Source organism: Biomphalaria glabrata, chromosome 18 (assembly GCF_947242115.1).
Source record: "Biomphalaria glabrata chromosome 18, xgBioGlab47.1, whole genome shotgun sequence".
NCBI classification, from domain to species: domain Eukaryota; kingdom Metazoa; phylum Mollusca; class Gastropoda; family Planorbidae; genus Biomphalaria; species Biomphalaria glabrata.
The window spans coordinates 2,849,099-2,861,548 of NC_074728.1; the positions used below are offsets into that span (position 1 = coordinate 2,849,099).

The 12,450-nt window shown below is 36.7% G+C and overlaps 1 protein-coding gene across 3 annotated transcripts in view; it reads right to left on the bottom strand.

Moving 5' to 3' along the window:
• Positions 1 to 12,450, bottom strand: part of LOC106058032 (uncharacterized) — a 43,072-nt gene that overhangs the window by 9,661 nt on the left and 20,961 nt on the right. For all 3 annotated transcript variants that reach the window (XM_056016592.1, XM_056016593.1, XM_056016591.1), the window contains 6 exons: positions 10,571 to 10,673; positions 8,994 to 9,041; positions 6,286 to 6,315; positions 5,762 to 6,025; positions 2,841 to 2,922; positions 1,552 to 1,643 (listed from right to left, as the gene is read on the bottom strand). In XM_056016592.1, the coding sequence (XP_055872567.1) occupies positions 1,552 to 1,643; positions 2,841 to 2,922; positions 5,762 to 6,025; positions 6,286 to 6,315; positions 8,994 to 9,041; positions 10,571 to 10,673 (619 nt within the window). The remainder of the gene's footprint in view (positions 1 to 1,551; positions 1,644 to 2,840; positions 2,923 to 5,761; positions 6,026 to 6,285; positions 6,316 to 8,993; positions 9,042 to 10,570; positions 10,674 to 12,450) is intronic.

Genomic DNA, 12,450 nt, shown 5'->3' on the forward strand with positions numbered 1-12,450 from the left:
TTTTTTCTCAATACCTTCGAACTTATTAATCTGATCAGTGTGCACTTCGTCAGGTGTGCACTATGTCAGGTGTGCACTAGGTCAGGTGTCTTGTCAAACAGAATACAAACGTGCTTACTGTAACTTTAACTCTTATAAGTATATCTCTTACGTTTTTTTCTAAAACATTTATACACTTTTCAATATTATACACTTTTCAACATGATACACTTTTCAACATTATACACTTTTCAATATTATACACTTTTCAACATGATACACTTTTCAACATTATACTCTTTTCAACATTATACACTTTTCAACATTATACACTTTTCAACATTATACACTTTTCAACATGATACACTTTTCAACATTATACACTTTTCAACATTATACACTTTTCAACATTATACACTTTTCAACATTATACACTTTTCAACATGATACACTTTTCAACATTATACACTGTTCAACATGATACACTTTTCAACATTATACACTTTTCAACATTATACACTGTTCAACATGATACACTGTTCAACATTATACACTTTTCAACATGATACACTTTCCAACATTATACACTTTTCAACATTATACACTTTTCAACATTATACACTTTTCAACATTATACACTTTTCAACATTATACACTTTTCAACATGATACACTTTTCAACATTATACACTGTTCAACATGATACACTTTTCAACATTATACACTTTTCAACATTATACACTGTTCAACATGATACACTGTTCAACATTATACACTTTTCAACATGATACACTTTCCAACATTATACACTTTTCAACATTATACACTTTTCAACATTATACACTTTTCAACATTATACACTTTTCAACATTATACACTTTTCAACATGATACACTTTTCAACATTATACACTGTTCAACATGATACACTTTTCAACATTATACACTTTTCAACATTATACACTGTTCAACATGATACACTGTTCAACATTATACACTTTTCAACATGATACACTTTCCAACATTATACACTTTTCAACATTATACACTTTTCAACATTATACACTTTTCAACATTATACACTTTTCAACATTATACACTTTCAGTTACGGCTTTTATTCACACTCTGTGAAAAATACCTTCAACATCAATAGAATCTTTTTTATGTCTTTATTGATTTCAAGAAAACTTTCGATCGAGTATGGCACGGGGCACTCTGGGCGACAATGGAAAAGTACAACATTAATAAAAACATAATTAAAGTTATCCAGAACCTCTACAAGGATGCCACCACTGCGGTGTACTTCAACAATAATATTGGGGACTGGTTCAAAACCTTACATGGAGTAAGACAAGGCTGCCTACTTTCACCAACACTCTTCAATATCTTCCTTGAAAAGATAATGGAAGATGCTCTATGAGGGCTATGAAGGTACTGTAAGCACGTGTATTTTATACAAATATATATATCTATATCTTAAATCACTAACTAAATATCTATTAGCACTTTAATAGCCTAAAGTGTAAGGTGTACTACAACCATAGATTTAACGAAACAAGTTTCAAAGTGTTACCAGCTGGACACTTGGTTCCAATGTAACAAGTTCCTAGCTTTGTTTCTTTGTCACAGTTCTTGTAAATGGTCATTCTATCATCCACACAATCTCTGGAAACAATGGCACAATAAAATGTCAATAAGTTTTATAAGTACATAGAAATGCGATTAGGGAATATACTTGAATATAGCTAGATAAGGTTAGAAGATCTACAATACCGCCTTTTTAGATACCTCTATTCAAGTCCCACATTCGAAATGTACAAAACTTTATGGGCAAAACCTAAAACTTAAAACCTGGGTGGACACGGTTCTCGAAAACGGCTCTAACAATTCTCCAAGAAAATTGACCGTTGATGTATATTGTTGGGAAAAGAATAACTAGCTCGTTGGCCTCAATGGGAAACCTTTTTTTTGACCGTAGGTCTAATAAATTTTTTTTTAATTTAATTTAAATTTAACAAGAGAACTAGTAAACATTTATCTTAAACAGTTTATTCGTCTTCAGATATTGACCCTATTCATTAACTCTTTCTCTCCTAACTGACGATACCAGCGTTGATTCCACCAGAATGTGGTAAATAATTACGGAGAGAAAGAGTTAAAAGGTTTAATAAGTTAATGTACAGGGCCATTGTGAGCACCGTCTTCTAAGTTTTGATCTAAAGGTCTGTCATTGGAATATAATAATGTTTTAGCCATTCCCCCCCCCCCAAAAAAAAAAAAGGGGGGGGGGATGGATCGTGTAAAAATATGTTCCATTTTTTTAAGTCTAATATTCAGTAGTTGTAAAAATCCAACTTAAAAACTCTACCATTCAGCCACCGCGCCTCTCTAAATTCACAGAAGACATCGTAGCGTTCTTGCTGGGTCAAGTCTTCATTTACTACTTGATGGATCTAGTTCAATTCCTGTGTTTACAATTCCCACTCGAAAGTTTGGCTCGAGGTTCGACACCCGACTCGGGCAGAGTTGTATTTACTGAGCGCCTAAAGGCAGCACAGCAAACCAACTCCTATATACCCCCCCCCCAATTGGTGCACAAATGAGATTGGACCAAAAGCGCTCTGAGCATGCTATTAAGCATGAAAGTAGCGCTATATAAAAGCAATAATAATAATAATAAATAAGTATTTTAAAGTAAAAGCATTAATTAACTGACACCCGATACTCGCACACAGGCTGATCTATTCTCTACTTCTTGTGTCTCCACCCACCTACCCAAACTTATGAAAGCTCTGCACCTCACAGTTACGACCTGCCCCTGGCATTGACCTTTAACCCTGGGACCAAGGCCAACAAATGTACCTTTCTCTATGAAATGCAGAGTCACGACAGTCACGTGAGCATCGCCACTCGCTCCACAATCCTTTCACCAGAAATTTGTTGTCTGTGGGATAAAAACAAACAATCAATGAACCGTAAAGCACATCACGTGATTCACATGAAAAGACGGTTTGTCGTTACCACACAAAACAAATGCGAACAAGAAAAGCATTTAAAAATTTAAAAAAAAAAGCTTATACGAAGTGTAATGGACCTCATTCACCAATCGTAAACAAACAACAGTTAGCCGCGTGGTACTATATCTATTATATATAATTTACGATCTCATGTTTAATTCATGATGGTTGTCACGTGACCGTTTGTTTCATTGTTTTCTCAATAAGATCAGGTGACTAAATGTTTGTTTACGATTGGTGAATGAGGTCCATTGTATCCATTAGTTTTGATCAGTCATGTAATTAAGTTTGTAATTGATTTTACCTTTTTTTGTTTAGCTCTATTTCATGCTTTTAGCTTTCTTAATACAGTATGATACTGTCACTTATCTGGACCAGTAGAGAAAATGGGGGGGGGGGGGAGAGTGAGAAAGAAAGGGATTTCTGGATGGATTTTACAGTAATTTGTTTTTTTACAAGCATTTAAAAAAAAAAAAAAAGCTATTACTTTCTGAATGTGACCTCGTGGCTCCCTCCTCCTGTGGCAGACGTGCAAATCCGTCTGCTAGTGAAGTACTAATGACTACTAAAGATTTTATAGGTATACATTGTTTGTTTTGATTTTGAGCGATGACATATAAAAGAGACTAAATCAGTGTGGCTGTCTGGTCGTGCGGTATGCGCGCTGGACTGTCGTTCGAACTTATCGATGGTCCCGGCTTCATACCCTGCCCGCTGCCAGCCCTGTCGTTCTGCGGGAGGTTTGGACTAGGAAGTAAATTATGTTACAAACATACCAACACTTCAGTCAAGTCAATTTTTTTCCCTTGTTCGAGATACCAAACAAAATAGTTAATTAACAATAGTTTCTTGTCTAATTGGTTACTTTTTTTTTTAGTGATTGTTTTGTTATTTCCGAGAAATAACGTGTACAAACTTTTTACAGACAGAGTAGATATAAGCTTTGTAAAAAATGCATAAGGTTTTACTAAGTCCATATTCATGTGATACATACATATATTAGACATAAACGAATAGCAGCACCAGGGACCAAGTTTCTCAGAGAGAAAGTAGTGAATTAAAATGCTACGAAAATAAGGGAATGCGCCGACCGAGGCTCGGACCTGTGACTCTGGATTCGACACCTCCGCCTAGCGATAACGCACTAAGCGAAATTAACCTCTAGACCATCGGAATGTCCAAAAAAACATTCGTCTGATCCAGAGTCATTTCGCCCATATGCAAATGAGATACCTGAAGCTTCTATATGTAATGTGTTTATGTTGTCCACTTGTCATTATGAGAGATATACAATTAGATAGAGCCATCGTTAGTCTAATACAGTGATGCCCAAAATACGGCCCGAGGGCCACATCCGGCCCGCGATACAGGTCTAACCGGCCCTTCAGAACTTCTCTCAACTGGTTTCTAATAAAAATGTCGTCTGCTCTATTGCTTTTCCATTTTCGCAATGATGTGGCCCGCGACAAGAGTGTGGGGAATTTATTTGACCCGCGGGCTGAAGAAGGTTGGGCATCACTAGTCTAATACATGCCTAACGGCTGTTTGTGTCCGCTCTATTGAAGTTGTTAGTGAACAGATGCTGTGAGGTGGGGGAGGGGCTAGCTAGGGCTTGTGACCACTGGGGTGGTAATTTGCATACGGGCGAAATTACTCTTATTTTCCCTTATTTTCGTAGCATTTTAATTCACTACTTTCTCTCTGAATACCTTGGTGCTGCTCTTCAGTTATGTCTAATATATATGTATGTATCACATTTGTTTCAGCACCTAGCTTCAACTCTATGTTTACGTTAGGTCCATATTCGTGATAAGAAATAACGCAGTCACGACCTATCCTGCCTCTGTACAGCCCATATGGTGCCCACTCCGAACGTGGGAGATCTTTACGCCCCACCCTTGTATAACGCACCATAACAAGCCATGTTTAGTGCGATCTGGTCCAATATGTTTCATTGACGTGGGGGGTAGCAATACATTGGAAGAAAGTTTCCTTGCTGACACAACTTGAGCCATGTCTCCAAAATACAAATTATCTAGTCCACGTTGGGTCTACCAGACTAAACGGATTCTGTTCAATTCTAGAAGATTGTAAAGCATACGCTGTATGGGCGGTGGCTGAGTGGTTAAGCGCTTGGGGTCCGAACCTATGGTCCTGGGTTCGAATCTCGTTGAAGACAGGGGGTTTTGAATTTCGGGATTTGTAGGGCGCCGCTGAGTCCACCCAACACAAATGGTACCTGACAATAGTTGGGAAAAGGAAAGGCGATTGGTCGTTGTGCTGGCCACAGAGCACTCTGCTCGTTAACCGTTGGCCAAAGAAACAGATGACATTATCTGCCTTGTAGATTGCAAGGTCTGAAATGGAGAACTTTACTTTTACATCGGGATTGGAAATTGAACGACCTCATTTTGTTAGCCCAGCGCTTTTGTATGCCACTTGGCTAAACTGATTAGCAAAGTCATATACAAATGTTGAAAGAAATGTTTTAAAACGAAGTTCCATAACTCTAGGAGGCGCGGTGGCTGAAAGATAAAGTGCTTGACTTCTAAACTGAGAGGTCCCGGGTTGGAATCCTGATGAAAACTGATTTTTAATTTTTGGATCTTTATCTAATGGTCTCTGATAATAGTTGGGAAAAAGCAAAGACGGTTGGTGGTTGTGCTGGCCACATGACACCCTCGTCATCTTCGTGGGCTACAGAAACAGATGCCCCAGAGATTGCAAGGTCTAAGACTGGAACTTTATTAACTCTAAACACGCTACCTCCAGTAAAACTTTCAAATGGCCGTGTCACATTGGGCTTAGCTTGCGTAGATGTAGATAAAGCTGTACTCATTGGCGTCGTTGTTGGCGTCGTCCCAACATGTTGCGACTCAGAGACATTTCTCTTGGTACTCAAACGTCCAGAGGTGGGTGCTGCTGTTTTTGTTGTTGTCATGTTCCTCTTAGCTGCTGTTGTTGTAGAAAGGGCTTGTTTGGTCGATGCCGTGGACGTAGTCAGTGGATCCTTCAGACGTCCCGGAAGCACTGTGGACAAAAAGAGGAACATTATAAAACAAAGAGACAAAAAAAAACTGTTTTTGTAGGCCTAGCTGTTTAATATAAACATGTACAAAACCACATTGTCTGCCACAGTGTGTTGAGCAGTATCTTTCCTAAATCGAAAGTCAAGCGACAGATGATGATGATGATGATGATGATGATGATGATGATGATGAGGATGACATTTAGTTATTATTACCAATACAATTGTGTGTTTAAATGCAATTAGAAAATAGTTTACTTACCTTTGACGGCGTCGTAAAAAGTTTTGAGTGCTGAAAAAAGAAATACACAAAATTGAAATGACAACATATTTAAAAAAATCAAGGTTATTTATTTGGTACAGATCATTAGGCTTTTATAAACCCATCCTACAGGGTCCGATATCAGGTGGAAAAAAACGAGAACGACTGAGAAGAAGATTGGTGAATGACAACCAAGTCTGGACTACACAATTAGAAATTGTGATCTTTATTACATGACGGCAGATCAATCCATGTACAAAGATATACTTGTTTGTTTTTTTCAACTAGGGTATTCATAGATAAAGACAAATGTGTTGGGTTTAGTCCCCTTAAGTAATTGGTACCGCTATTTCTCCCTCATGCTTTCTCCAATCCAGTGGATACACTAGACAATTGTTTATTGTACCTAACAAAACTTGAATCAATAAACAAAAATACACAATAAGTCAATTAATTATTGGTACTTAATTGTTTTGTTGATAATGAATAAGGGAAATAGCTTGTTTATTTTTGAGAGATACAGTTTTAATAGCGGAGTTCTTCCCTTTTAGATAACTTTTTAGCGGCCCCCGAAAGGGGAAAAGACGCTTTTGGTTTTGTGTGGAATGTCCGTCCGTCCGTCCGTCCCGTTTAGATCTCGTAAAATAGAAAAGATAGTGAAAATCCGACATCATTTATTTTAGACCATTCAAAGTTCTGATGCAACGGTTACTTTTTTCTTTTCAGAAAGCGAAAAATGTCATTTTTAAAATCACTTATACAAGCATTTTCTTTTTTTTTTAAATACACCACTTTTACAACTATTAACTATTAATAGTAACAAACACGGGAGACATTTTAGTATGGGGGGAAACTAATCGCCATATTTCGACTCATTAATGCAAATGGTTTTAGATTTTGTCCAAAAAAATTTTTTTTCTTACAATTTGTATTGCAAAGTTAAGTAAGTTCTGTCGTAATAACTACTACATTTACACACATACAAAATTTTACTTTTTTTTAAAGAGAAAAAAATCTATTTAGTATGTATATAAGTTGGACATAATTTAAAACAACAATTAATAAGTAGTTATTCATATATTTACTCGTGAATTGTCATACACCACCACAGGGTCATACACTTATCTAAAGGATTTTTTTTTCTTGAGGATTTGAATAAGACAGGGGTTCTCAACCTGTGGGTCGCGACCCCCTTAGGGGTCGATTGACGATTAGCCAGGGGTCGCCTAAGACCATCTAAAATATAGATTGTTATTGTCTATTCTTCTATTGCTGTTTGTGTGTGTGTGGGGAGGGGGGTCGCGGCAGAGTGGAGGATTGTAAAAAGGGGTCGGCGAGCATAAAAGATTGAGAACCGCTGGAATAAGAGATTGACCCTTTACAAACATTAGATCAATTAGATATTCAGTATAAGACATCAATTAGGCCAGGTTCACATCTAACTACACCCTCTCTTGCACCTATCCTTTGGTCTGCTGGATCGCTGGGGCATCATACAAGATCTGTCAACCTTCTTTCTCCATTCTTCTCTGTCATTTGTCTTTGATAGAATTTCATTTTGATGTTCTTTCTGAAAATATTGAAACCTGCCTTTTTACCAGCCTGGGTGGACCACTTCGGGGGCCGATTTTGAGTTTGTGTTTCCACACAAACTGTCTTTGTAACTTTGTTTTCTTTTTTTCTTTTTAAGGATTTTTTTTTTGCTTTTTACTTTGTGGAAAGAGTTTTAATGTATTAAATATCAAAGCATATTAAGATTTCTTAACTGCTGTGAGTTACTTATCAAACTGCAGTATTGCTGTTCTATATACTGAGAGACAATATTATTAATAAATCCTAAACTCCTAAATAAACAAGACCCTATATAGAGACTACATAAATAGTTTAAAAATAGTTTTTCTTTAAGACGATTTCTTAAAAATATATTTTCGTAGATCATAGTGTGTACGTGTTTCCATTATAAAGAATTCACAAGCTGAATGGAGCTAGTAATTCTTTCCCAAAGATAAACAACTTTCAAATTTCTATTTTAAAAAAAAGTGCCTTTTCTTTTTATGTGTCCAGCTTTTTCCACCCAGGAACTTTTTGCAGATGAATTAGAAAGCTGAATAAGGGAATCGTAATGACAAACATTGGCATATTGTAGCGTTCTAGAATAAGGAACATCATCTAACAGTATTCCATTGAAGGTTCGCAAGTGTTGATCTCCATAATCAATAACGATTTTATTTTCAGAGATTCTGATTATATGCCTTAAATAACATAACTTCTCATGGAAACAAAACATGTGATTTAATTGTTAATTTCTAATGTTAATGTATGTATTTTAACAGGTTAACATGTAGAGTGTTATTATTTTTATTAAACATTATTTTGAAAATCCAGTAGACACAGTTTAGTACAGTAAAGTATCCCATTTCAATCTATCAAGCAGATTATGTAAATGTCATCTGTTTCTACGTCCGTCTGTAAACAAGGGTGTCATGTGGCCAGAACAATGACCATTAATGTCTGGGAAAACCGTTAGAGGCGTTTTCGAGTTCCTATAATGAATTGTTAAGCTGATTTAGTAATAGAAAAATAGAATACCCAGGAAAAAAACCTCTATGTTTTAGAATCTACAGACACATGTGACTTTGAATTTTCTTTCTTAGGAAGCAAAAGTGCTAACAACTCTACATCTAAATAAAAACTTTTGTTTAACATACCAAAGAAAGCATTAAGATCTTCTTCCACTAGGCCATCTTTGTCGTCATCTGTAGACGAAAGATTATTTTATTCCATGTTACAGATGTGATGGAGAAAAAAAAAAGGTTATGCCATTTTTGTTGCGGGGAGGGGGCGCACCGTGCACCCTGTACGTACTACGTACTGACACTTACACATACCATAGACACACACACATACAAATAATTTTTTGTTTACATTCTCTCATACTGTGTAAGTTCAGTCTGTGGCGTCCTTCTCAGATACATTAGATGAAAGTTTTAGCATTAGCTAAGTTTAACAATTTATACCCTTTAGATATAGTTCGTCCATCGCGATTTCAGGATGACGACTTGTGCCATCCAGGCAGGGGGCTGAAGACTTTGCGCTAGGATTTTGTGCCTCCTCTTGTGGCTGGTGGCTTGCGAGACCTATGTGAGCCCGGAATGTTCGGCTGCACACTGGGCAGGTTATTCCAGTTGGAGCTAGTGTCATTCTCTATTTTCTTCAGCCAGAGCTGTTCTCTTATCATCTGCAATTTGTGCGCCAGTTTTCACAGAGCAAGGCTAAGATGCTCTATCATGTGCTTCCGTCTCCCAAATGGCAGCGATACCGGTAATAACCCCAAAACAAACAAGACCTTATAATTGGGTATTGAAATCAAAACCGACTTTCATTTTCCTTTTATGTAGCCGCACTTCTTTCTCTAAATTTCTATTTTTGTATTTTAACATTGAGTTCTTCATTTTGAAAAGTGGCGAAGCGTAGTATATACTTGTGTTATTCGAGTCCAGCGTTAGGGGCCTATACTCCAGCTAACTTTAGAAATAACTTTTTTTTCCCCAGTGTACTAAAAAGTTATCTACGAAATACTACTGTCTAAAAAAAATACTAAACGGACTGCGAATATTGAACTGGCATGAAGGGTAGTCATAGACGTCAAGGGTAAAAGTTGAAAAGCCTTATCCTTAAAAACAGTGACCATTGATACTGACCATTGGGAAGACATAGCCCTAGACCGCACTAGCTTTAGAGAGACGGTGACCAAGAAAGCTATGGACAGCGAGAAAACCTGGGCCTCATCTCTCGAAGAAAAGCGTGCCATACAAAGAAATGGCTGTTTCCTTTAACACCAAAGCTAAAGTCACCTTGATCTGCAATATATGTGGACGGGAGTGTCTCTCCAAAATAGGGTTCCACTTGTTGATGGAATGTTACGCCCCTTGCAGTAACTCACATAAAATTGTATATTCCACCCCCCCCCTCTTTTTAGGGATACTGTATATAGTAGAAAGAGTTGTGCCAATGTATAGGGGACACTACTCTGGTGGTCAAGATGGCTGATTAAAGTTGTTTTGATCTCAATAAATGTTCTTATTTCAAGTTTGTGTACTTTCAACTATATATCGTAACATTACTGTCACATGAAAAAAAAGTTTGAGATTAACCGTAGTCACTCTACGACTACGACTAAAGAAGGCTAACAAAAATAGTGTACATTAACAAAGCTAACACGCTAACAACAAGAAGTCAATTGTATATACCGGAGGAACTTTAAGACTCCCGAATCGGCGCCTACCTACTCCATTGGCCACTTCCTCATCGATCTGCCCGTCACAGTCGTTGTCAATTAGGTCAACCGCTGCCATCCTGACCCTTGTTTGTGCACAAGACTGGATATCCTGGGATAAGAAGGGTAGAATATGTTTATAGTTTAATTTTGATTATTAAACCCGATTTGTAAAAGATAAAGTTCCTCTTACAGCCTTTGCAATATATAGGACAGATGATGTTAAGGCCATCTCTTTCTTATGACCACAGAAATGTGGTCAAAACCAGTGGCTTATCTAAGGGGGGGGGAGGAAGGGGGAGAATTTGAATATCCCCCCGGGCCCCCTCTTGAGGGGGGGCCTCCCAATGAGTGTTTTTAACATTAAAAATTAAATATTACGCAAAATGCAGGGGCTCGAAAGAGGTCAAGCTCCCCGGGCCCCCAAACGATGGAAAATTTACTTATTACGCCCCTGGTCAAAACAAAGACCAACGGCCTTTACTTTCCCCAACTTAAGTCAGGTACTTATTAGAGTTAGGTAGATTCAGGGGCCCCTTAATAATCCTGAAATCACCGAGATTCGAACCCAGGACCCTCAATTCGGAAGCCAAGTGCTTAATCACTCATTCACCACGCTCGATTTCCAATTTGGAGGAGATCCCTAATTGGGTGGTCGTGTGGTATGCGCTTCATACTGCCGTGCCTCGGTCTCGATACCTCTTTTTTTTTTTATGCTTTCCACTCACATGCCCCTGAGTTCCAAAAAGTAGATATGAACTAGGAGATAAATAACTGAAATTCTGACAACGTCTCAAATACAAGAATATACTTGGCGTTACCTCATAAGTGTGAATGTATGTGTGAATGTATGTGTGAATGTATGTGTGAATGTATGTGTGAATGTATGTGTGAATATATGTGTGAATGTATGTGTGAATTTATGTGTGAATGTATGTGTGAATGTATGTCTGAATGTATGTGTGAATGTATGTGTGAATGTATGTATGAATGTATGTATGAATGTATGTATGAATGTATGTGTGAATATATGTATGAATGTATGTGTGAATATATGTATGAATGTATGTGTGAATATATGTGTGAATGTATGTGTGAATATATGTGTGAATGTATGTGTGAATATATGTGTGAATGTATGTATGAATATATGTATGAATGTATGTGTGAATATATGTGTGAATGTATGTATGAATGTATGTATGAATGTATGTGTGAATATATGTATGAATGTATGTGTGAATATATGTATGAATGTATGTGTGAATATATGTGTGAATGTATGTGTGAATATATGTGTGAATGTATGTGTGAATATATGTGTGAATGTATGTGTGAATATATGTGTGAATGTATGTGTGAATGTATGTGTGAATGTATGTGTGAATGTATGTGTGAATATATGTGTGAATGTATGTGTGAATGTATGTGTGAATGTATGTGTGAATGTATGTGTGAATATATGTGTGAATGTATGTGTGAATGTATGTGTGAATGTATGTGTGAATGTATGTGTGAATGTATGTGTGAATGTATGTGTGAATGTATGTATGAATGTATGTATGAATGTATGTATGAATGTATGTGTGAATATATGTATGAATGTATGTGTGAATATATGTATGAATGTATGTGTGAATATATGTGTGAATATATGTGTGAATGTATGTGTGAATATATGTGTGAATGTATGTATGAATATATGTATGAATGTATGTGTGAATATATGTGTGAATGTATGTATGAATGTATGTATGAATGTATGTATGAATGTATGTATGAATGTATGTGTGAATATATGTATGAATGTATGAGTGAATATATGTATGAATGTATGTGTGAATATATGTGTGAATGTATGTGTGAATATATGTGTGAATGTATGTGTG